Source organism: Corvus brachyrhynchos, unplaced genomic scaffold (assembly GCF_000691975.1).
Source record: "Corvus brachyrhynchos isolate BGI_N302 unplaced genomic scaffold, ASM69197v1 scaffold305, whole genome shotgun sequence".
NCBI lineage: Eukaryota > Metazoa > Chordata > Aves > Passeriformes > Corvidae > Corvus > Corvus brachyrhynchos.
In genome coordinates, this window is record NW_008239284.1 from 729,924 (window position 1) to 748,914 (window position 18,991).

Genomic DNA, 18,991 nt, shown 5'->3' on the forward strand with positions numbered 1-18,991 from the left:
AGCCCTGGCTCCATCACCACGAGGTACAAATTGAACATTGTTCAGTCAGGAGGCCATGGATCATGTTCTTCATGTCCTCCAGCACTAAACGGCCTCGGAATCCCTTGGGATGGGAGTGACCATCAGACCCCCATCCTTCACCTGAAATTAAAATAAAGCCACCCCCAGAGGGTGGCTCTGATTTGTGTGAGGAGCTCTCTGTGCTGCCTCTGCACGCTCTTCTGGGACAAGGGCTTCTTGCTATTGCAAAAAGGAAATGAGGATTTTTGTCTGCCTTGGTTCTGAGTGAATTATTTGTATGAGAGACAAATTTATGGATTTAAACACCGGGCTGAGGGTTTTCTCTCCATCCATGCAGGCGTGTGTAGCTCTGTCTGGTAAGGTCTGGAGGTTGTTGCTCTGGTGTGTGTCAGGCAGAGGATGTGGTTAAGTGCAAGGTCACAGATTTAGTGAAATTGGGACTCCTCTGTTGCAGGATCTGTGGATTCCTTACTTCACCATCACCACCGACATCACTGCCTCAGCCATGAGGGTGCACAGGGATGGTGAGTGTGCACGTGGCCTCTCCAGGCCTTAAATCATCCTGTGGGACTTCAGGGTCACCCCTTATTCCTGGAATTTGTCTCACCTTTAAATTTGTCTTTCCTTTTGTTTCTCCCTTCTCTGTTGCTCGTGAGCACCAAACTGTGGTTGTACACAGGACACAAACTACAGGGCTGCTGGGAAGGAATTAAATGAGATGCTGCATTCCCTGTTTGAGGAGAAAATAGGTCCATTGGCACCTTCTGTGTCCTTGAAGCATCCTTAAAGTGAAGTGCAGGTGTTTTAGCCATAAATCAGACTTAAAGCAAACAAAACCTTTGAAGATTCAAATTCCCCTAAATGCAGCTGTCTTCCCCCAGAGCAGACTCTGCCTGAAGCAGGGACTGGGTTAGGCTCTCATTTGTGGCCAGTCCTTTGTGTTTCTCACTGAGTGAAGAGCGGAGGAGGATCTGAGGTGCCTGGGATGTGTCCCTGCCTTTGCCTTTTGTCTGTCTGGGGTAACAGGGCAGTGACTCAGGCTGCAGGGGAGGCCTCCAGGTGCCCCAGATATTCCTGGGGGGAGCTGCAGCCTTTGCTGCCACATCTCTGATGTTTGTCCTTGGAGCTGGCACAGGTCACTCTGTCCATTCCTGGGGGGGTTATGGAGCTGCTGAAGGACTCTGGGCTTTGGTCAGGGCAGCTAAAACAAGCAGAAAAAGAATTAACCCTTCTCAGAGGTTTTGGATTCCCATTCCACAGCAGGTTAAGCCAGTTGAGGTCAGGAAACTCACTCCATCCAGCTGCTTGTCCCTGTGGAAGTTTAATGGAGGGATAGGAATCGGCTGGAGAGTGGTTACGGTTGTCTCCACGGGATGGAGATAAATTAAGTTCCCAGCTGCTGCCATTTCCCATCTTGGTTTGGTCTGTGAGGTGTAACACACATCAGCAGTTTCCTTGGGTGGAAGTTCCACTAAAACTATGACTATTAACCCCCAAATGTGCCGGTATTAACCTGTGCTAGCAGCAGGAGTGCTGAGGTTGTAATTAGAGACAGAGCTGTTACCTGTTTGAAAAAGAAAAGAAAAAAAAAATCAATTCCCAGGGAATTTGCTGGGAAGAGTTGCTGTTGGAAGCACCAAGCAGTTAATTACTGAGCAGTGAGTTAACACTGCAAGGCTCACTTGTTCCTGGTATTTTAAAGATTCACTTCTCAGACAAGCCTCTTGGCCTGTGGAAATGCAGTGTCTTCCCAATTTGGCTGATGCAAATGTTAAGAGAAAAATCAGCGTGTAAGAGCCTTAAAGCAGAATGTTTTACAGGAAACACGTCCAATCGATTTCTACTTGACTAAACTTTGTTTGTAACAGCTTAAAGGATTATAGCTGCTCCTTATAGGACCAACAGAAATGGCCCAAGAGAAGATAATGGTCCCCACCAGGCATTTGCAGTGGTTTCACAAGTGAAAACATTTGCTTGTTGCAGAGGAGGGAAAATAGAATTTTGGGGGTTCTACAGCTTGTATTTTTCAGGTTCAGGTCCTGCTAAAAGCCAGAGGTTTGTGGATCTCTGTAGAACACAGTGGCTTCAGCTGCACTTCTTCTGTCCATCCCTCTGTCCTCAGGAGAAACCTTTGCCTTCCCTCCTCAGCCCCAGCTCCACAAAGCCCTGGTGCTGCCTGCAGTCAGGAACATGCTGAGATCTCACAGAAGGCAGTAAATATGAGGGATGGGCTTAAAACCATGGATTCTGGGGCTTTTGCCTGATGTCTGCATAGTCTTTGCTTTGTCCTAGCCAGGATTAGGCTATATAAAATAATAAACTGCTTTAATAATTTCCTCACAGTGTTCTGAGGAAAGCCTCTATCTCTTGATTATTTTAATGAGTGCACCAGCCTCCCCCCTGCGTGGCAGTAATTAATGCTGGGTAATTAATGCTGCTGCCCTCCCTGCAGGCTCCCTGTGGAGGTACGTCCGTGCCAGCATGTCCCTGTCGGGGTACATGCCTCCCCTCTGTGACCCCAAGGATGGCCATCTCCTCATGGATGGAGGCTACATCAACAACCTGCCAGGTAGGAGCACAGCTCTTGGGGGAAGAAATTCCCAGAACTGCCCATCAAACAGCCTGCAAGTCTTGGGCCTCTTGCTTTTTCCCTCAAACACAGAGAAATCTCACAGACACCTTTAACCTCATGCTGCTTACGTGGAGTCCTTGCTCTCAGTTTCCTGGGTGTTTCCTTTATCTTGGCTTTATTAACAGTATTTTTTAATTTAGTATTTCCTGATAATTCTGAACACACAACTCCCAGCCAATTCTGAATTATTTTAGTGCTTGCTGAAGGGAGAGAGTAGGAATCAAACCACAGACATACAGCCTACCTTGGAGTTTCTCTTCAATCTGTTAATTAAGAAATAATTCTGAGAGAGCAACAGCATTTGCTGCTCAGGCTGGTGTCACCTGGAGCACGTGGCAGTGGGGGAATCACGGGGCCATCGAAGGAGGGGTGTGGGATGGGGTCTGAACCCAGCAGGGCCCAAGGGTGTGGGCTGGCAGTGTTTGGGATGTGTTCTGTGTCAGGTTTCACGGCAGTCAGGAGGGTGGGTGGCTCAGGGGGTGGCCAAGGCAGCAGAGCCCCGTGGGCTCACTGCACTTTGTGACTGTGCACAGGGAGGAACCTCAGGTAGAGAGTCCCCACCCAAGCAACCCGAGTGATTTACATCGTCCTGTCACACCCTGACTTTATTTTTCCATCAGGGCTGTATTTACCTAAAACCCAGAAATGGAAATGGCACAAAATAGATGCCCCAGATCAGCATCTGGCACTCCCTGTGTCTGTAAGCAGAGGTGTGAATTGCAAACCAAAGCTCCACAGCTGGGGAGGGCAAAGAGCAGACGCGGGTGACTCTGGGTGGGAAACACACAATAGACTGAAGGAGCCCAGGAGTGTAAATCCAAGGTACAGAACAGATCTGATTTAAAGAAGTGTCTAAATTAAGCCTCTAAATTGGCTCTTCAGAGCTGTGGTTTTCCTACGCAAAACTATTCTGGAAACTGCAACTATCTTGGACTCTGGGGGTGTGAAAGAAATATAAATTCATTCTGTGAGGTTCATGTCCTTCTCTTCCCTCCCTTGGCGCTTCCCTAAATCCTCACCCATATCCAAAGACTGCAGCTCGTCCTTTTACTGACCTTGAAGTAGGAAGTGTTGCCTCATTTCTCTCCCACTTTCAAATGTGAATCTTTCTCTTGGATCCCGGAGCTGTTCTCAGGCTGACATCCAGCCTCTCCTCGCTGGCAGGGCTCTGTGCTGCTCCTCCCGTGGCCCTGCAGGGCTGGCACTGCTGCCTCCCCTCTCTAAGGCACTGCCACTTGTTCTCTCTGCAGGTCCCCCAGGTCTTTTTTTAGGATTAATGTGGGTTTGATGTGCTCTATCCCGTTATTCCCAACGCGGTGTCACTGCTCTGGTGCTGTGTCCCACCCCCTGTCCCCTGCTGCCTCAGGTCATCCCACTGAGCTGGGGCAAAACATCCCCTGTCAGTGATGTCCCCCAGCAGTTCAGCAGTGGGGACTCATCCTGGGGTCACACAGGGCTTGATTTGGGATCCCTCCCTCCACATGGAGCCTCCCTGAGCGGGGATGGTCTGGGCAGAGCTGCTGCACATGTTCATAATGGAATCACAGAATTGTTTAGGCTGAAGTTCCCTCTAAGATTATTGAATCCAACCATTCCCCCAGCACTAACCTGTGTCCCCAAGTGCCACATCCACCTGGCTTTTGAATCCTACAGCGATGGGCACTGATGGTCACTTCTGTCAGGCTGCTCACTCATGGTAGGTGCGACCTCAGGTCATGCACCTGAGCCATGTAGATCTGTACCTGCACCTGTGTGCCCCTGGGAGCAGCAGCAGGGAGGGCAGAGGGGCTCTGACACCTCCTGTCCCCAGCTGACGTGGCCAGGTCCATGGGGGCCAAGGTGGTGATCGCCATCGACGTGGGCAGCCGGGACGAGACCGACCTCACCAACTACGGCGACTGCCTGTCCGGCTGGTGGCTGCTCTGGAAGAGGTGGAACCCCCTGGCTGAGAAAGTCAAGGTACTGGGGGCTAGACTGGAATGGCAGCTGGTTTTCCAGAGCAGTGGGAATAGTGGGAGAAATGGGAAGCTTCCCTCTAGTGTCCAGGGAGCAGGTCTGTGACAGTTTCGTTGTTTCACTGGATTTGAGTTCTTGTGCAGAGAACTGGGCAGTGCCCTCACACCACGGGGAAGGCAGTGATTGGGAGGGGGCTGGCAGAATTCTTAGAGCAAAGAAACCTTTTGGAGCTGTATATGTTCTGATAAAGTCAGAATTTATTAATTTTACCAATAAAAGTAGTAAATCTGTCCAGTTGACTTTCTATCCTGTATGTCTCTGAACAGCTGACTTAGGGAGATTTTAGCACTTGGCAGTAATTAAGCACAACTGATAAACATGGGCCTGCAGAGTATGATTTTTTAAAAATTATTATTATTATTATTATTGTTATTATTATTATTATTTTCCTTCTGTTGCATGTGGTCAGGCCAACTCTGTTCCTTATTCTGCATTTCCTAAATTACCTGGCTGTGCAGCTGTCCCCCAAGTGAATATTGATTTTAATTCTGTCCTCCCAATTGCATTCCCCAGTTGGAATTGGTCTCGGTAGTACCCAGTGAAATATTCCAACTGCCCAAATGGCAGTAGGCACCCATGGGAGCACAAGATCCCTTCTGAACACCACTTTTTTTTGTGCTGGTAGTGGTGAAACACTGGCCAAACAGAGGGCTGGTAGAGTTTCCATCTGTGGAGATGGTCAAAACTCAGCTGGATGTGGTTGGTCTTAGACAAGCTGCCCCAGCTGACCCTGCCTGGGCAGGAGGGATGGACTGGACAATCCCAAGGAGTCCCTGTCCACCTCAGCCATTCTGCAAAATCTTTGCCCTGGCACTGGACAGATCAGAGAATCATGGAATTACAGACTGGCTTGGGTTGGAAGGGACCTTAGAGCTCACTCAGTTCCACACCAAGGCTCCAGGCCCTGTCCAACCGGGCCTCGAACACTTGCAGGGATGGGGCATCACTGCTTTCTCCCTTGAAAGGTCACTGCACCCCTCACCTCAGCACAGATCTTTAAGTTTTGTAGATATTTCACTATATCCTGGCATGAAAATCTTGGTTCAAGCTTGAACTGTTGGAAGGCAATCCCTTTGTGCTGCTGATCACGGAGACTCCACCCTGGGGCACAGCTGGAGGTGCTGCTGTGTGAGGGCATCACCGGGTGCCCGTGTGCCGCTTCTCCCCCACCCGGAACACGCAGAGCACGTTCTGAAATGCACTTGGAGAAGCTGAATTTGTGCCTCGTGTGCCGGGCAGGTGCTGAACATGGCCGAGATCCAGACGCGCCTGGCCTACGTGTGCTGCGTGCGGCAGCTGGAGATGGTGAAGAACAGCGACTACTGCGAGTACATCCGGCCCCCCATCGACCGCTACGGCACCCTGGACTTCGGCAAGTTCGATGAGATCTGTGTAAGTGCCTCCCTGGGCAGCCCAGGGCCCCCCCATGGCTGCTCCTCACAGCTCTGCTGGTGCTAATTAGTGCTGGAGCCAGTGGACAGTGAGAGGAGTCAGCTGGCACAGAGTGAATAATTGACACTCAGTAATGGTGTGGAATGATATCCCGGCCGGGAGATTGGATTAGCAGCGGGAATTGAGTTAGTAATCTCGATTATATAATGACCTGGGAAGGGATCGGTTGCCTCGCTCTGTTTCGTGGCAGTTCCTGCTCAGCTGCTTGGTGAGAGCTCGTGGGTGTCTGAGCTGCTCTGGGCAGTTGGGGCTTGGCATTGGTGTGGGCTGGGCTTTGTCCTCGCTCTCCTCTCCTTGTTATAGCATGAATGATTTGCAGAAGTCTGTCAGGGGGGCCTTGAACTCTGGAAATGGAGGGAAACATGAAAATTCCTGGTTCTGTTAATGTTTTAACATTTCTATGAATAAAACATCATCCACAATTCTTCTGCACCCCTCAGAGGGTCAGGAAATGGCACCAGTGTCGGTGGAAGGACGTTGGAAAAGTGGTGCTGCTGGGTCACACATCACTGGCATTGGGTTGTGTTTGTGCCAGCATGGGCAGAGCTGGCTTCAGGGGGTTGTTCTGGTGACATAACCCAGTGTTCACAGCAGAAATGTCCCTGCCCAGGCAGGGCAGCAAAGCGATTCTGGCTCGGTGTCTCCTGTCAAGAAAGTGATTTTACTGTCTCTGTCCATTCTTTGCCTGTTTTAGCTGTGCAGGCATCTTCCATGTCCAGGTGTTCCTGCGGAGCTTTGCTCCTCTCCCAGGCTGGGAAACCACCACTCCTTTAAGTCAATCTCCATTACAGTTCAGTGAGAAGCTGTGATGCTCCTTAGGCTGCAGCCTGATCTCTCTGGTCCTGGCTTAACAAACACTGACCAACTCCAGGAACACAGCTTAGCCCTGCAGATTCTCACTGACAGACTCCTTAGGACACCCAGAACTATTCCAAACCACCAGCTGATTTCCCCGGTCTAAATATTTTCTCTAGGATATTTGGTGCCTCTTGGCTCCTGGGCAAACACTGCTGTCTGCCAGTGGATCCAGGGCTTTGCTGATAAACAGTTCTTTGTTCTTTGCCAGCTGGAGAGCCCTGGCTGATTTGAAAACCTTGACAGACAGGTGTGGTAGTTCATCACAGGAACAGATCGTGGGCTGTCACATCCCCGCTCTGTTCTAATGTGCTGCTGTTAAAGAGATGTAAAGGCACCAGGCAAATCTTGTCAGTGCGATGAAACCTGAGAGAAGGGCAGTTCCTCAAACGTGTCACTGTCTGTGAGCAGGTTCTTGGCACGAGACCCTGCAGGGATGGAGGGGCAGCACCTCCTGGATCCTCGCTCCCTGCGGCACAGCTCGATAACTTCTGCCCACAGTGAAGCTTTGAACTGTGCTGGCCTCAGAGGGGAGGACAATCCAGGCATTCCTTTATCCTTAGGGGCTGGGAAGTAGTGGGGGGTTTCATTTCAGCTGCATGCCTGGATTTCACAGGAAATAGAAATGGGCACCAGCATTTTCCAAGGAGCTGAAATCTTTTCTTGTGAAACCCCTTTGGGGTACAGTCCCAGAGCAGTGGGGGTTCTGTGTCAGTTCCTGAAGCTCAGCTTCTCGTGGTTATTTGGGTCAGTCTGACCCAGCCAGAGCTGTCAGCTCCTTTTTCTCCCCTTAATCACCCCCACCCTGCACTGGGATAGATTGTGAGAGGTGAATTCCAGCCCCAGTGTCTAAGGTGCTCTGAACCCTCATCCAAAAACCAGAGGAGATACCAACACCAGGGCTGGAGAGGGGATCCAGGGCTCTCAAAACCTGTTGCTCTGTCCCTCCCATTTGGTTGTTCAACATCATTCCTACTGTGTTCTGAGAAAAAGAGTAAAACTTTGAGCAATGGATCTGTTTTTTCCAGTCGTTTCCATGCTATTAGCAGTTCTTAATTACTTCTTTTCCTCCTGATTTTTTTTTTTTCCAGGAAGTGGGATACCAGCATGGGAAAACTGTATTTAATGTGTGGTGCAGGAGTGGAGTCCTTGACAAGATGCTGAAGGACAGGCAAGAGACCTGCAAATCCAAAACTGATGTAAGTGCTCAGGGAAATGCTCTGTGCTGCAGGAGCTGCTCAGGGCTGGGACAGGGGACAGTGACTGCCTCGAGGCTGGGTCACAGCTCAGTGCTCTGGATTTCTTGGCAGGGAAGTTCCAGTTGGTTTTAAGAAACAGTTCCCACCTTTCTGAGGAATTTGGATAATATATTATAATATATTCTGATCTATCCTTCTCCTTCTTTGAATCCCTCTGATTTGAAACCCAGGTGCTACAAAGGCTTCATGTTTTACCCAGTAATTCTTTTCATCATCTTTCAGAGAGAGGGAAATGAGCAGTAATTTTTTAAGGGATGGCCAGAATGAATCATAACCGTTGTGAGCCTCGCAGAGGGAAGTCAAGTGAGGTGACAGATGACACTGAGGATTTGCAGCTCTCCAGGGGTGGGTGGCAGAGCACTTTGGCTTGGAGATAGGGAGAGGATGGATGGCAGGATGGACACGGGGCCAGGGATGAGGGGTGGATGATTCCACATCTGAGCCCTCGGTGTCAGCAGAGGCTGTGAGTCACTGAGGGGTGGAAATGGCTCTGCTGGGATGAGGTGAATGTCACCCTCAGCTCCAGGGGGACTTACACTTCCCATCATCAGATGGATCTGCCCACACTGCCTGGCAGAGTCAGAGTGGCTTTGGAAGGAGCACACAGGGACTCAGCCATGGAGGAAAGCAGCTGGTGATCCAGGAGCCTGAGGAGCCCCCAGACTCCTCAGCCTGGGATTTCTTACTGGGAACACACCTGGTTGAGGAGGTGCTTTAGTGTGAGTGCAGAAGATGGGTCCTCAATCCACCTCTGCCACCTCCTGATCAGATATGAGGGGCTGGGGTTCAGGTTTTGTGTTAAAAGTTATAAGAAGTTAAGGGAGGGAAAATTGTGTCTCTCAGAATTGGTTGTGTCCTACTTCAGCCTCCCTTTTACAAGCCTCAAACATTTTCACTGCTGTAACAGACACTTCTTTTAAAACTGCCCTTTTTATGGGATGCACTAATGGAGGGGAATACTTCACTTATATCATGGTATCACAGCAGCATGATGACATTTATCACACCCACCCTGGGTTCTGGGGCACTTCAGGGCCCTGCAGATCAGATACATCCCGTCCTCAGTGCAGACAACAGCCTGGCCCTGCACTCACTTGGTTGATAACGAGGCACCAAGTGCTGATTGCTGAGGTGCCAAAGCATGGAAAGAATGGGGTTGGAAGAGTGACTCACCAACCCTCCTGGGTTACAGAGCACGAACCACGGGCTCTGTGCATCCCTGGTGCTCCCAAGGACCTGCAGGATCACCTGCTCATCTTCCTAAAATTCTGGAGCCCAAAACCCCAGGATTTTTGCATCTGTCTTCTGTTGCAGATTTATTTCTATGAAGTAACAACTGTTGCAGCTCCCACTGGGGCATTTTTCTTGCTTTCCTTAGTCCATTAGAATCACTTAAGTCCTTTAGCTGTGTTATCTTCCAGGCAGAGCAGCTGATATTTTTAACTTGCCTTTCATTAGCAAAGGTTTTGATGCTTTATATGTTTTAGTTCTTCATCTATTTCTGGAGTGCTCACCATCTGAGAGCTGAGTGCCATTTCTTATCGTCTCATTTCCATGTCGTGAGCATTGCAATTTTATTTTAAAATCCAGATAATTAATCATTTAGATGCTTTTCCTTCGCTTTGATCATTCAGTCCCTGTTTATCTTGCGTCCAAAATGCAAATACTGAAGACACAAACAACAGGAACCTTACATAAACTTTACTTTGAGCAGCCCTTAACTCTTCCCCAGCATGGAATGCTGCAGCACCGTTAATTGGATCTCCTTGGGGGAAGTTTTGTCTACTGAGGTGTTATTCATAGTCAAAGCTAAATATAATCCAGCAGACTACAATAGTAACTGTCTTTCTCCTCTAATTTATTTCATAAAGATTGTGCCAAAGAGAAGACTTTTCTCCTTGGGGAAAAAAAGAAAACCATCAGAAAGGTTTGAGAGTAGGTTTCAGGTACATCTGAGACACTGCTTTGCTTTGTGTTATCTGGTGGGATGGTGATTTTGTCCTTAAAAGTAGTGAGAGGAAGCACTTAAACATTAAACTCCAGTTTGTAAAGCACCAAATGAGAGTGGGGAGACGCCTGGTTTCCCACAAGTGGTTTTCCAGTCCTGGTGCCGAGGCTTTAGGTGCAGCTGCCTCCCCAGGTGCCCTCAGACAGGCTGACCTGGGGGTCAGCTGGGGGACAGATGCTCCTGAGGGCACAGTCACACTTCATTCCCATCCATCCCCACCTCAGGAGCCGCTGATGGTTTTCCTGGGGCACCCTTTGGTGCTGGGCCCTGCAGGATTTTGCTCAGCTGTTCATGCAGAGCCCTGGGCTTTGATCCCATCCAAAGCTGTCCCTGCCTGCTCCCCGCTCCCAGGGACAGCCTGGCACTTGTGTGCCCGAGTGCTCTGTGCAGCCACCTCGTCCTCGTGGGTTTTGGAGTCCAGGGATGGCCTCACATGGCTGTGTCTGTGTGGTGGCCAGAGGGTGCACGTGTCCCTCACGGGGTCATGTGGCACAGACTGGAGCTGTCAAGGAGCTTTTCTTCCCTGTGCTGGGAAAGAGCTCTCAGCAAGTGCTGCGCTGGGAGCCTTCAGGTTGGATGTTCAAAGCAAGCCTGGGCTGACTCATCCTGTCCAGCAGTTCCTTAACAGTCACAATGAGCTTCCCAACTTCTTGATATTTCAAAGTGTGTGTCCTCAGCTACTGCTGTTCTGTTTCACACAGCTACCTTTTCATTCTCTCCAGGCTTTTCTCTGCCCCCGTTGCTTGTCCTGGATCTGCTCTGTGCTGTGGCTGTTCCAAATTGCATCAAAATCAGCTACAGATGAAAGGTCAACTGAGAGCACTTTGCTGCAGCAGTAATGGGCTACTGCTGTGACCCCACAGGGGCTGTGTGATTCATAGGGTCGGTGTTCTTGCCAGAAGAGCAAAGGATTGTTCAGAAAACCCCGTGTTAGGAAGCTGCCTTGGCCGGGAGCACATGGGCAGGTCTGGGTGTTTGGGAAGACAACCGTCACAGCAATTCCTGGCAGCCCAGGTCCCTCTGCCAGCTCTTCCCCATCCCTTTCCTCTGGGTTGGGGCTGTTCCTGCGTTCATTAAACTCACTGGGTTTAAAAAAAGGTGAGAGGTGTTCAGGTGGCCACCTGGTGACCTTGTGCCCAGCCCCAAGGAGGGAGGTGGGGCTGCAGGAAGCCCGAGAGGGTTCCTAAATGCCAGAGTTGGGTTTTCTTAGAGGAGAGACTGGAGCAGGAACTTCTTAAAATAGAGAACCCTCAGCCCACTGCTTGGGTGAGACAGTGAAAATAGCAAGGGTTTATTGGAAGGAGGAATTGCAGTGGGAGATGTCTCTCTGCAGGCTCTTGCTCGCTGCAGCATCTCCAGCTCCGGGCCTTGCAGGGGCCCCGGGGGGGTCCTGGTCACCCCAGTGCCCACCTGTCCCTGCAGCCTCTGTGGCATCACTCCAGCTGAGGGATGGGACACCTGGACACCTTCTCCCAAGGGAAAGCAGGAGCTCCCTGGTGGCTGCACCTGGACCAGCCAGTCCTTCTTAGAAAGGGGCTCTGATGGAGAATAAACAAGTGGAGTGAGCTCTGTCCATGCCAGGGCCCAGCCCCTCCTGTGCTTGTCTCTGGGGTCTTTTCTGTAGTTTGCTAAATTTTTCATAGGGCTTCTTGTTGCATGGGTGGAATAGGAGCCGTTAAGAGCATGTCCCACTGCTGGGAATCCCATCTCTGCCACCAGACCTGCCTCAGGAGAGCTGTTCTGAGGATTTCTCACTGATGAGTAATGGCTTTTGAGGGGGCAGCTGTGGAGAACGTGTGCGTCTGGAGCTTTGTCTGTTCGAGATCATTTTTGTACGGTCTCAACTTGTTAGGATTTGCTGTGTGTATGTGCTGACACACCTTCACCTTCTCCCTGTGTTTCAGAACGTGACCTGTCCCACCACCTCCTTCACAGACCTGGCAGAGATCGTGTCCCGCATCGAGCCCGTCAAGGCTCCGGTGGCAGACGGTGAGTGGGGTCGGGAGGAGGGACAGCTCCTGCTCTGACTGCCAGCTCTCCCCTCCCCGTGCTCAGGGAGGGCCCCACTGGGCACTGCCAGCTGTGGGAGGCCATCCCCTGCTCCCCTCAGAGCCCCTCCTGGGCTGTGCCCCCGACAGACCCTCCGTGTGCCCCTCCTGCCACCTCCTCTGGGACAGGCAGCAGCGGGATGTCCTCGCCATGGCAAGGCACCTGCTGTCAGCCTCTTACTGGTGTGCTCCCAGGTGGCAATAATCCCTGCTCAAGTCTCATCTGAGGGAAGTAACACGTGTGGCAGCTCAGCTTCCATCCCCTCGGGCTGTCCTGTGTCCTCCCGAAGGCTCCTGGGCCCTGTTGGGCCGAGAGGAGGCTGAGTTAAAGCTCTGCCTCAGGGATGTTTTCCCTGCTGTCGTGAGTAGGATCAGGAGTGACTCACTGGCTCCACTGCTTTTTGTGTGCTCTTGTTGTGGGAGCAGCAGTGAACTGATGAGGAGCAGGTACCAGCTCCTGCAGGGTGGCACAAAGGTGCTCTGTGCCCTGTGGCAGCCCTGCCCTGCGGAGCAGCTCCCTGTTCATGGAGCTCCCAGATCCAAAAGGATCAGAGCCTTGCAGGCCCGAAACCCCCGAGTGTGTCACCAGGGCTGGAGCTCTTCCTAAACGGTCTCTTCCCCTCCTCCTGATTTTTGTTCCTGCAGAGGGAAAGCTAAAGTTAGCAGTGCTCCCATCTGTGACTGTTCGTAGAGATGTCCCTGTGGTAATTTGAAATGCTAATTACAATCATATGCCTTATGAAGAAAATATTAATCAAACGTGGTTGAAGCAGCCATTGTGAATAAGAGTGAAGAGTTCATGGTATGTGGTTATTTAAGGCTCAGGCACTGAGACTTGCTGAGATTTAACCAGAGCACTGGGACAGATCCTCCTCCTTTCTGTAGCTCCTGATTATTCCCCCGTTAGGCTCCCGCTTCCTGCAGAGCGAGGCCGTGGATGCGAGTGTGGCAGATGGACGTGGCTCAGGGAGCAGATGTGGCACATTCTGGGCTGAGGAGGGGCAGTGCAGGGGCTGCTGGGGATGGGATGGGATGGGCAGGGGCCACATGTTCCTCAGGGATGCTGAAATCCCTTGGCTGTAGAGTCTGGAGGAGGGGGAGGATGGGATGGCAGCAGAGTCGTGCACGTGGGCACCGTCTCGTGAAGGATCCTTTGTGTTCCTGCCGTGGGTGGCTCCGTGTGGCTGCAGGGACCCTGCCCATGTTCGGGTGGCAGTGACAGCAGTGACATTCCTCTGTGCACGAGACTTTTGCTAAAGAGGTAGCTGGAGCTGTGGGGGAAGGTCTGTGGTGAGGTGAGCTCAGGGGGAGGGTAGCACCTCCCTGCAGTGGCCTCGTGGCTGTCAGGTGGCTCCTCAAGGCCGGTGAGCCCTGGCATTGGTCTGCTTATGGGGGTGAAGGTGGTCTGAGGCTTGTGACCTGTGTAGGAGAGGGGACAGGGAGCTGCTTGGTGGCCTGGCTGTGAACCTGCACCGTCACCTTTGTTCTCCTCTTGGCTGGCTGCATTTCGGGCTGTGCTCTTTGGGTGGTGCTGAGTTGAGCAGAGCAGCGGGGCCTTGGTCCTGTTTGGTGCCTCTGGGAGGTTTTGTAGAACCCAGACCAGTCACTGTGAGCCTCAGCCTCGATGGAAGGTGACATTTGGGGACAGCAGGGCCACCTCCTGCTCTCCTTTCCCCCCTTCAGCACCCAGAGCTGCTGTGTGAAGGATGTGAGAAGGGTCACCCCTCTCTTGGTTCTGTGTCTGTAGAAAGACCTGTTAAATGCTCAATAGTGCTGGGAAAATCAAGGAGTTTGGTTTTGATGGCAGCTGGTTTTATTGGAGGTATAAACTCCAAACTCTTCTGTCTGTTGCTGTTCAGATGAGTTTCCAGGTTCTCTGGTGCATTATCATTAGTGTTTTTAGTAAAAACTAACAATCATTCTCTAATTCACAGTAAAAAAAAAAAAAAAACCAACAACAAAACCCCACTAAAAATAATAAAAGAAAATAAAAAAGACCAAATGTCTTTAATCCCAACATTCTAGCAATTGGTTGTAGTTATGTGTTAGGAGACAAGGCTGTGGAACAGACTGTGCTGTTGTCTTCAGCGTGGAGCAGATGCTACTGACAGCTCCCGGGAGAAACACTTAATCAAGGATCCGGTTTAAACAGGGGCCCTTCTCTTCACCAGTGGGCTGGAACCCAGGTATTGCTCCAGAGCACACTGGAATTAACTCAGGAAAGGGGTGGAAGAACTGGTGTCACACAAACATGGTTTTATGGCAACGATGAAATGTCACTTTCACGCCTTACATTGCATCCTGAAGCTCTGGGTGCCAGCAGAGGAAGGTGCTGCCTGCCACGGGCTCTGCCTCGCTGCCCACGTGCCCCGGTGTCACGAGGGGCTGGGACAGGCTCTGCTGGTGCACTGGGGGTGAGCTGGGACCATCGATGGGCCCCAGCCCAGCACGTTCCTGGCACCAGGTGGAGTCATAAAAGGGTTTGAGGTGGAAGGGACCTTAAAGCCCATCTCATCCCACCCCTGCCATGGGCAGGGACACCTCCCACTGTCCCAGGCTGCTCCCAGCCCCAATGTCCAGCCTGGCCTTGGACACTGCCAGGGATCCAGGGGCAGCCCCAGCTGCTCTGGGCACCCTGTGCCAGGGCCTGCCCACCCTCACAGGGAACAATTCCTTCCCAATATCCCACCTAACTCTGCTTCCCATCAGCTCAAGGCCATTCCCCCTTGTCCTGTCCCTCCAGGCCCTTGTGAGGTCCTGCTCCTGCTGCCTGTCTTGCAGACCTGCAGGTGATCTCCAGGTGCTGGGAGAGGCATTGGCTCTGCACTGATGTGTCCTCATTCCACGGGAACAGGCTGGGATTGGGGCCTTGCTGGCATGTCCTGCTGCTGTGCACAGCTCTTGAGATTCCCTAAATTATGTTAATCTTCTGGATTACTGGAGAAAGCAAGTGATTGTCCTCTGCAGAGAGGAAAGGAATGTGAATGTCACCGTCCCCTGTGGAGCAGGGATTGTGAGACACTCAGTTATCAGCTCACGCCAGGCAGAGCTCACCCTAAGCTTGGGATCCCTGTTCCCAGAGTCTGTGGCCTCTGTGTCCAGGGCAGTTGGGATTGGCAGCTCAGAGGCTTCTGAAGTGTCCCACAGGTCTGGCTGGGCTGAGGGGTGGGAAACAGCAGCTGTGCTGTGAAGGGCATTCCCCAGGGAGCATCCCCCCGGTACCAGAGTCTGTGTCCCTCAGGCTGGGAACCAGCACCCACCAGAATGAGCCAAACAGTTGCTGCTGTGCTGTGGTTCCTTGGATTCTGCAGGGCTCCAGGACAACAATTCACACAGAGGACATGGTTTACTTTTATGTGCTGGGGAGCTGAGATCTGTGTGTGAGCAGTCCCAGCTCACTGAGCTGCTGGCACTGTCCTGCCCGTGCCTGTGCTCAGTGACAGTGGCAATCACTCCTCTCCCAGTTTCCTCTGCCTCTCTGCCTGCCAGTTAAACCCTGTGCTTTGTCTCTTCTCTCTTTTAGATGAGTCAGACTACCAGACTGAGTACGAGGAAGAAGTTCTGGACAACCAGAAGGATGATTATCTCGATTTCATAAGCAGCCAGGTTGAGGAAGACTCTGACTCGGTACGAACCGTGCTGGAACAAGCAGTGGCTGGTCATTGTTGAGTAGTGTGAGGTGGAGGTGTTGGGAAAGAAGCATCTGGGAGGGACTGGCTGAGGACGACTGTGCAGAAATGAGTTTGCTCTTTGTTAGTACAGACACTAAATGGCACGTGCTCACTTTGCTCAGATCAGTCCCTGCCATGTGTGGCAAAACCTGGGCACAGTTAAATCCTGGTCCTGCAGCTCCGTGGGTTTGTTCGTGAGGTGGATCAGGGCTGGAGAGGCTGAGGGAGCTGATTTCCTCCAGCTTGAAGGAGAGGAGCTGAAGGGAGGATCTGCCAGCTGCCTGTGGGGTGGGTAGGGAGGAGGTGGTTATGGAGAAGAAGGTGGTTATGGAGAAGATGCCCAGCAAAAAGCCAAGAGAGGACAGGCACAGCTTGTGCTAAAGAAAACCCTGCCTGGGGACAGTGGGAGATACTGCCCTGTACACACAGCTGACACCACCCTGGGCTGTGCAGGGAGAGGTGCAAACTCCACCCTTGTGGATACTTGAAAAGCAAATCCATGCCCTGAAGAATCAGCTCCAGCACTTGAGTCAGCCCTGCTCAGAGCAGATGACTGGATTTATCTTCCGGAGGTCCCTTCCAAACACAGAGGTTTGATTCTGTGGGACAGGAGGCCCACCCTGAGGTAAATGTGAGATGTGGTGTGACCCCCAGGCTGAGCAGCACGGCTCAGACAGGGCACATCCCTGCTGCTCTGACTGCAGCAGAGTTTACGAGGTGCCTGTTGTGTTAGTCATGAACAGCTCCTCAGTGGGAGCACGAGGATGGATTGGGAAGGCTCCGTGTGAAGGTGTCAGTGTTTTGAAGAGGAGCTGGAGTGATGTGGGTTCTGTTTGCTGGGCTTATCTGAGCTGGTGGGAAAGAAGGGGAAGAGGACAGGTTTTATCCAGCTCAGAGAGGACACTGAAGGATCAGTTTGTGCTTCCTTTTCTCCTGCAGGATGAGGACATGCAGCTGAGGAAGCGCAGGAACGTCCCCAGTGAGGAGGGCCAGGCGAGCAGCACGGGAGAGCCGGGGTAGAGCTCGGGAGAGGCCGAGCTGCCAGCTGAGAGCCACAGCCCATCCTACTGACAGAGCAGCCCTATTTATTTATTTAATACTTCACCAAACCAAAACAACACCCAGATGAATGAAGCCAGAGTTCATCGTTCTCCAGCCAGGGCCAGGCACTCAGCACCGAGCACAACCTGCACCGTGCCCAAGTCCCTTTGGAGCTCCAGGGAGGGGGGGCTGCCGTGGGCCCTGCTCCTTCCTGCAGGTGCCAGGAGCAGCAGTTACTGATCACAGACTGGCAGAGGGGAAATGTGCAGTTCAGAGCTGCCTTGATTTTTGCTGCTGTGTTTTTAGCCGCTGCTTTTACCGCAGAGGCCCAAGGAACGCCAGGATCTCCCCCTCCAAGGTGCTGGGAAGGCTCCGAGCAGCAGCACTGGAGAGAGGGAGGGGTTTGAGGGGTTTGTGGGTTGCAGCGTTGCTTTCTTTTCATACGAATCAGGTAACTGTGTAATTAGCTCCTCAGTGACTTCCAGCCACGTACTGGTGAGCAATGCTCTGACAGGAGCAAATCTGAATGTATTTCACTTGAAATCTAAACCTAAGAAATTACTGGGAAGGGTGGCCACAGAGCCTGGATCCTCGAGTCACCAGCAGGACATTTACTGATGGATCAAGGAGCCAACACTTGCCGGGCAACTCTGGAATCACCACTTGGCTGTACTTGCCCTGTTGAATTAAAGTTATTTTGCTGGATTGAAATGTCTGGCTGTTTCTTTGCATCAGGTCCTACAAAGAGAAAAGTTGTCAACAACTAAGAGCCCAACTTGCCTCTGCTTGTATCAGACTTGCAAAGGGACACACGGGGTTTCCAGCTGCTCACCCCAGCAGGAGTCACTCCGGGTATTGTCGGGCACTGGGAAGGAATCTCCAGTGCTCTGTCCCCAGGGCTGGAGCTGTCGATGGCAGTTGGAGCTTGTCCAGACATCCCCTGGTGCTTGCTCAGCCTGTGCCACATCTGTCACTGCCAATGGCTGCATAACCGAGCTGATCCTTGCTTTATGTAACCTCCAGCTCAGCTCCAGCTGTAGGTGCTGTTGCCTTGAAGGGATTTGTCATCCAACCACAGCACCGAGGGCACCCCCAAAGCTGCTTTCTTCCCTCAGCCCTCCTGGCCCTCGAGGCAGCAGCCTAAGGCCAGAAACATGTTTGGTGGCACCACTGAGGACTAGGGGCTGTAAAAGCTGTAAATTGACCTGTTCTCTGTATTTAACCTCCTCTCCCCTCCTGGCACAGGCTCTCCTTTACCTGCTCTGTTGTGTTTTCCTCTTTCACAGAATCCCAGATTGGTTTGGGTGGGAAGGGTCCTTAAAGCTCAGCCCATTCCACCCCCTGCCATGATGTTTGGTGGCACCACTGAGGACTAGGGGCTGTAAAAGCTGTAAATTGACCTGTTCTCTGTATTTAACCTCCTCTCCCCTCCTGGCACAGGCTCTCCTTTACCTGCTCTGTGTTGTGTTTTCCTCTTTCACAGAATCCCAGATTGGTTTGGGTGGGAAGGGTCCTTAAAGCTCAGCCCATTCCACCCCCTGCCATGGGCAGGGATGCCTTCCACTGTCCCAGACTGCCCCAAGCCCTGTCCAGCCTGGCCTTGGACACTTCCAGGGATGGGGCATGTCCATGAATGTGCAGCCTGTGCCCAGGGAGGCTGCTCCTCTTACACAAAATGTTATTTTCAAGTGTCAGAGCCCCAGGTCAGTGTTTTGTTCTCAGGTGAGACCACCCCGCCTGGCCAAACCTCCATGCAGCTCCAGGCCCCTCCAGAAGCAGTGGAAGCAGTTGGAAACCTTCCCTGCAAGGATCATCCAGATCTTTGATGCAGATTTTGGTTAATGCAGGTGTGCAGAACATGTTGCAGTCGCTGGAGGCTTTTCCTTGCTATTGCAAAGAATTCATTCTTACAAAGAAAACTTAAAAATGGTTTTAGAAGTGAAGGTGGACCAGCTGGGGGCTTCTGTGGAGGCACAGGCTGCCTGTGG

General features: G+C 51.8%; 1 protein-coding gene across 2 annotated transcripts in view; it reads left to right on the forward strand.

Annotated features, from left to right (window-relative positions):
• Positions 1-17,714, forward strand: part of PNPLA7 (patatin like phospholipase domain containing 7) — a 118,679-nt gene extending 100,965 nt beyond the window's left edge. For both annotated transcript variants that reach the window (XM_017740325.1, XM_017740326.1), the window contains exons 28-35: positions 476-545; positions 2,474-2,590; positions 4,464-4,612; positions 5,909-6,061; positions 8,068-8,175; positions 12,148-12,232; positions 15,815-15,918; positions 16,902-17,714. In XM_017740325.1, coding sequence (XP_017595814.1) covers positions 476-545; positions 2,474-2,590; positions 4,464-4,612; positions 5,909-6,061; positions 8,068-8,175; positions 12,148-12,232; positions 15,815-15,918; positions 16,902-16,982 — 867 coding nt within the window. In that variant the 3' untranslated portion in view covers positions 16,983-17,714. The remainder of the gene's footprint in view (positions 1-475; positions 546-2,473; positions 2,591-4,463; positions 4,613-5,908; positions 6,062-8,067; positions 8,176-12,147; positions 12,233-15,814; positions 15,919-16,901) is intronic.
• Positions 17,715-18,991: the final 1,277 nt, after the last annotated feature.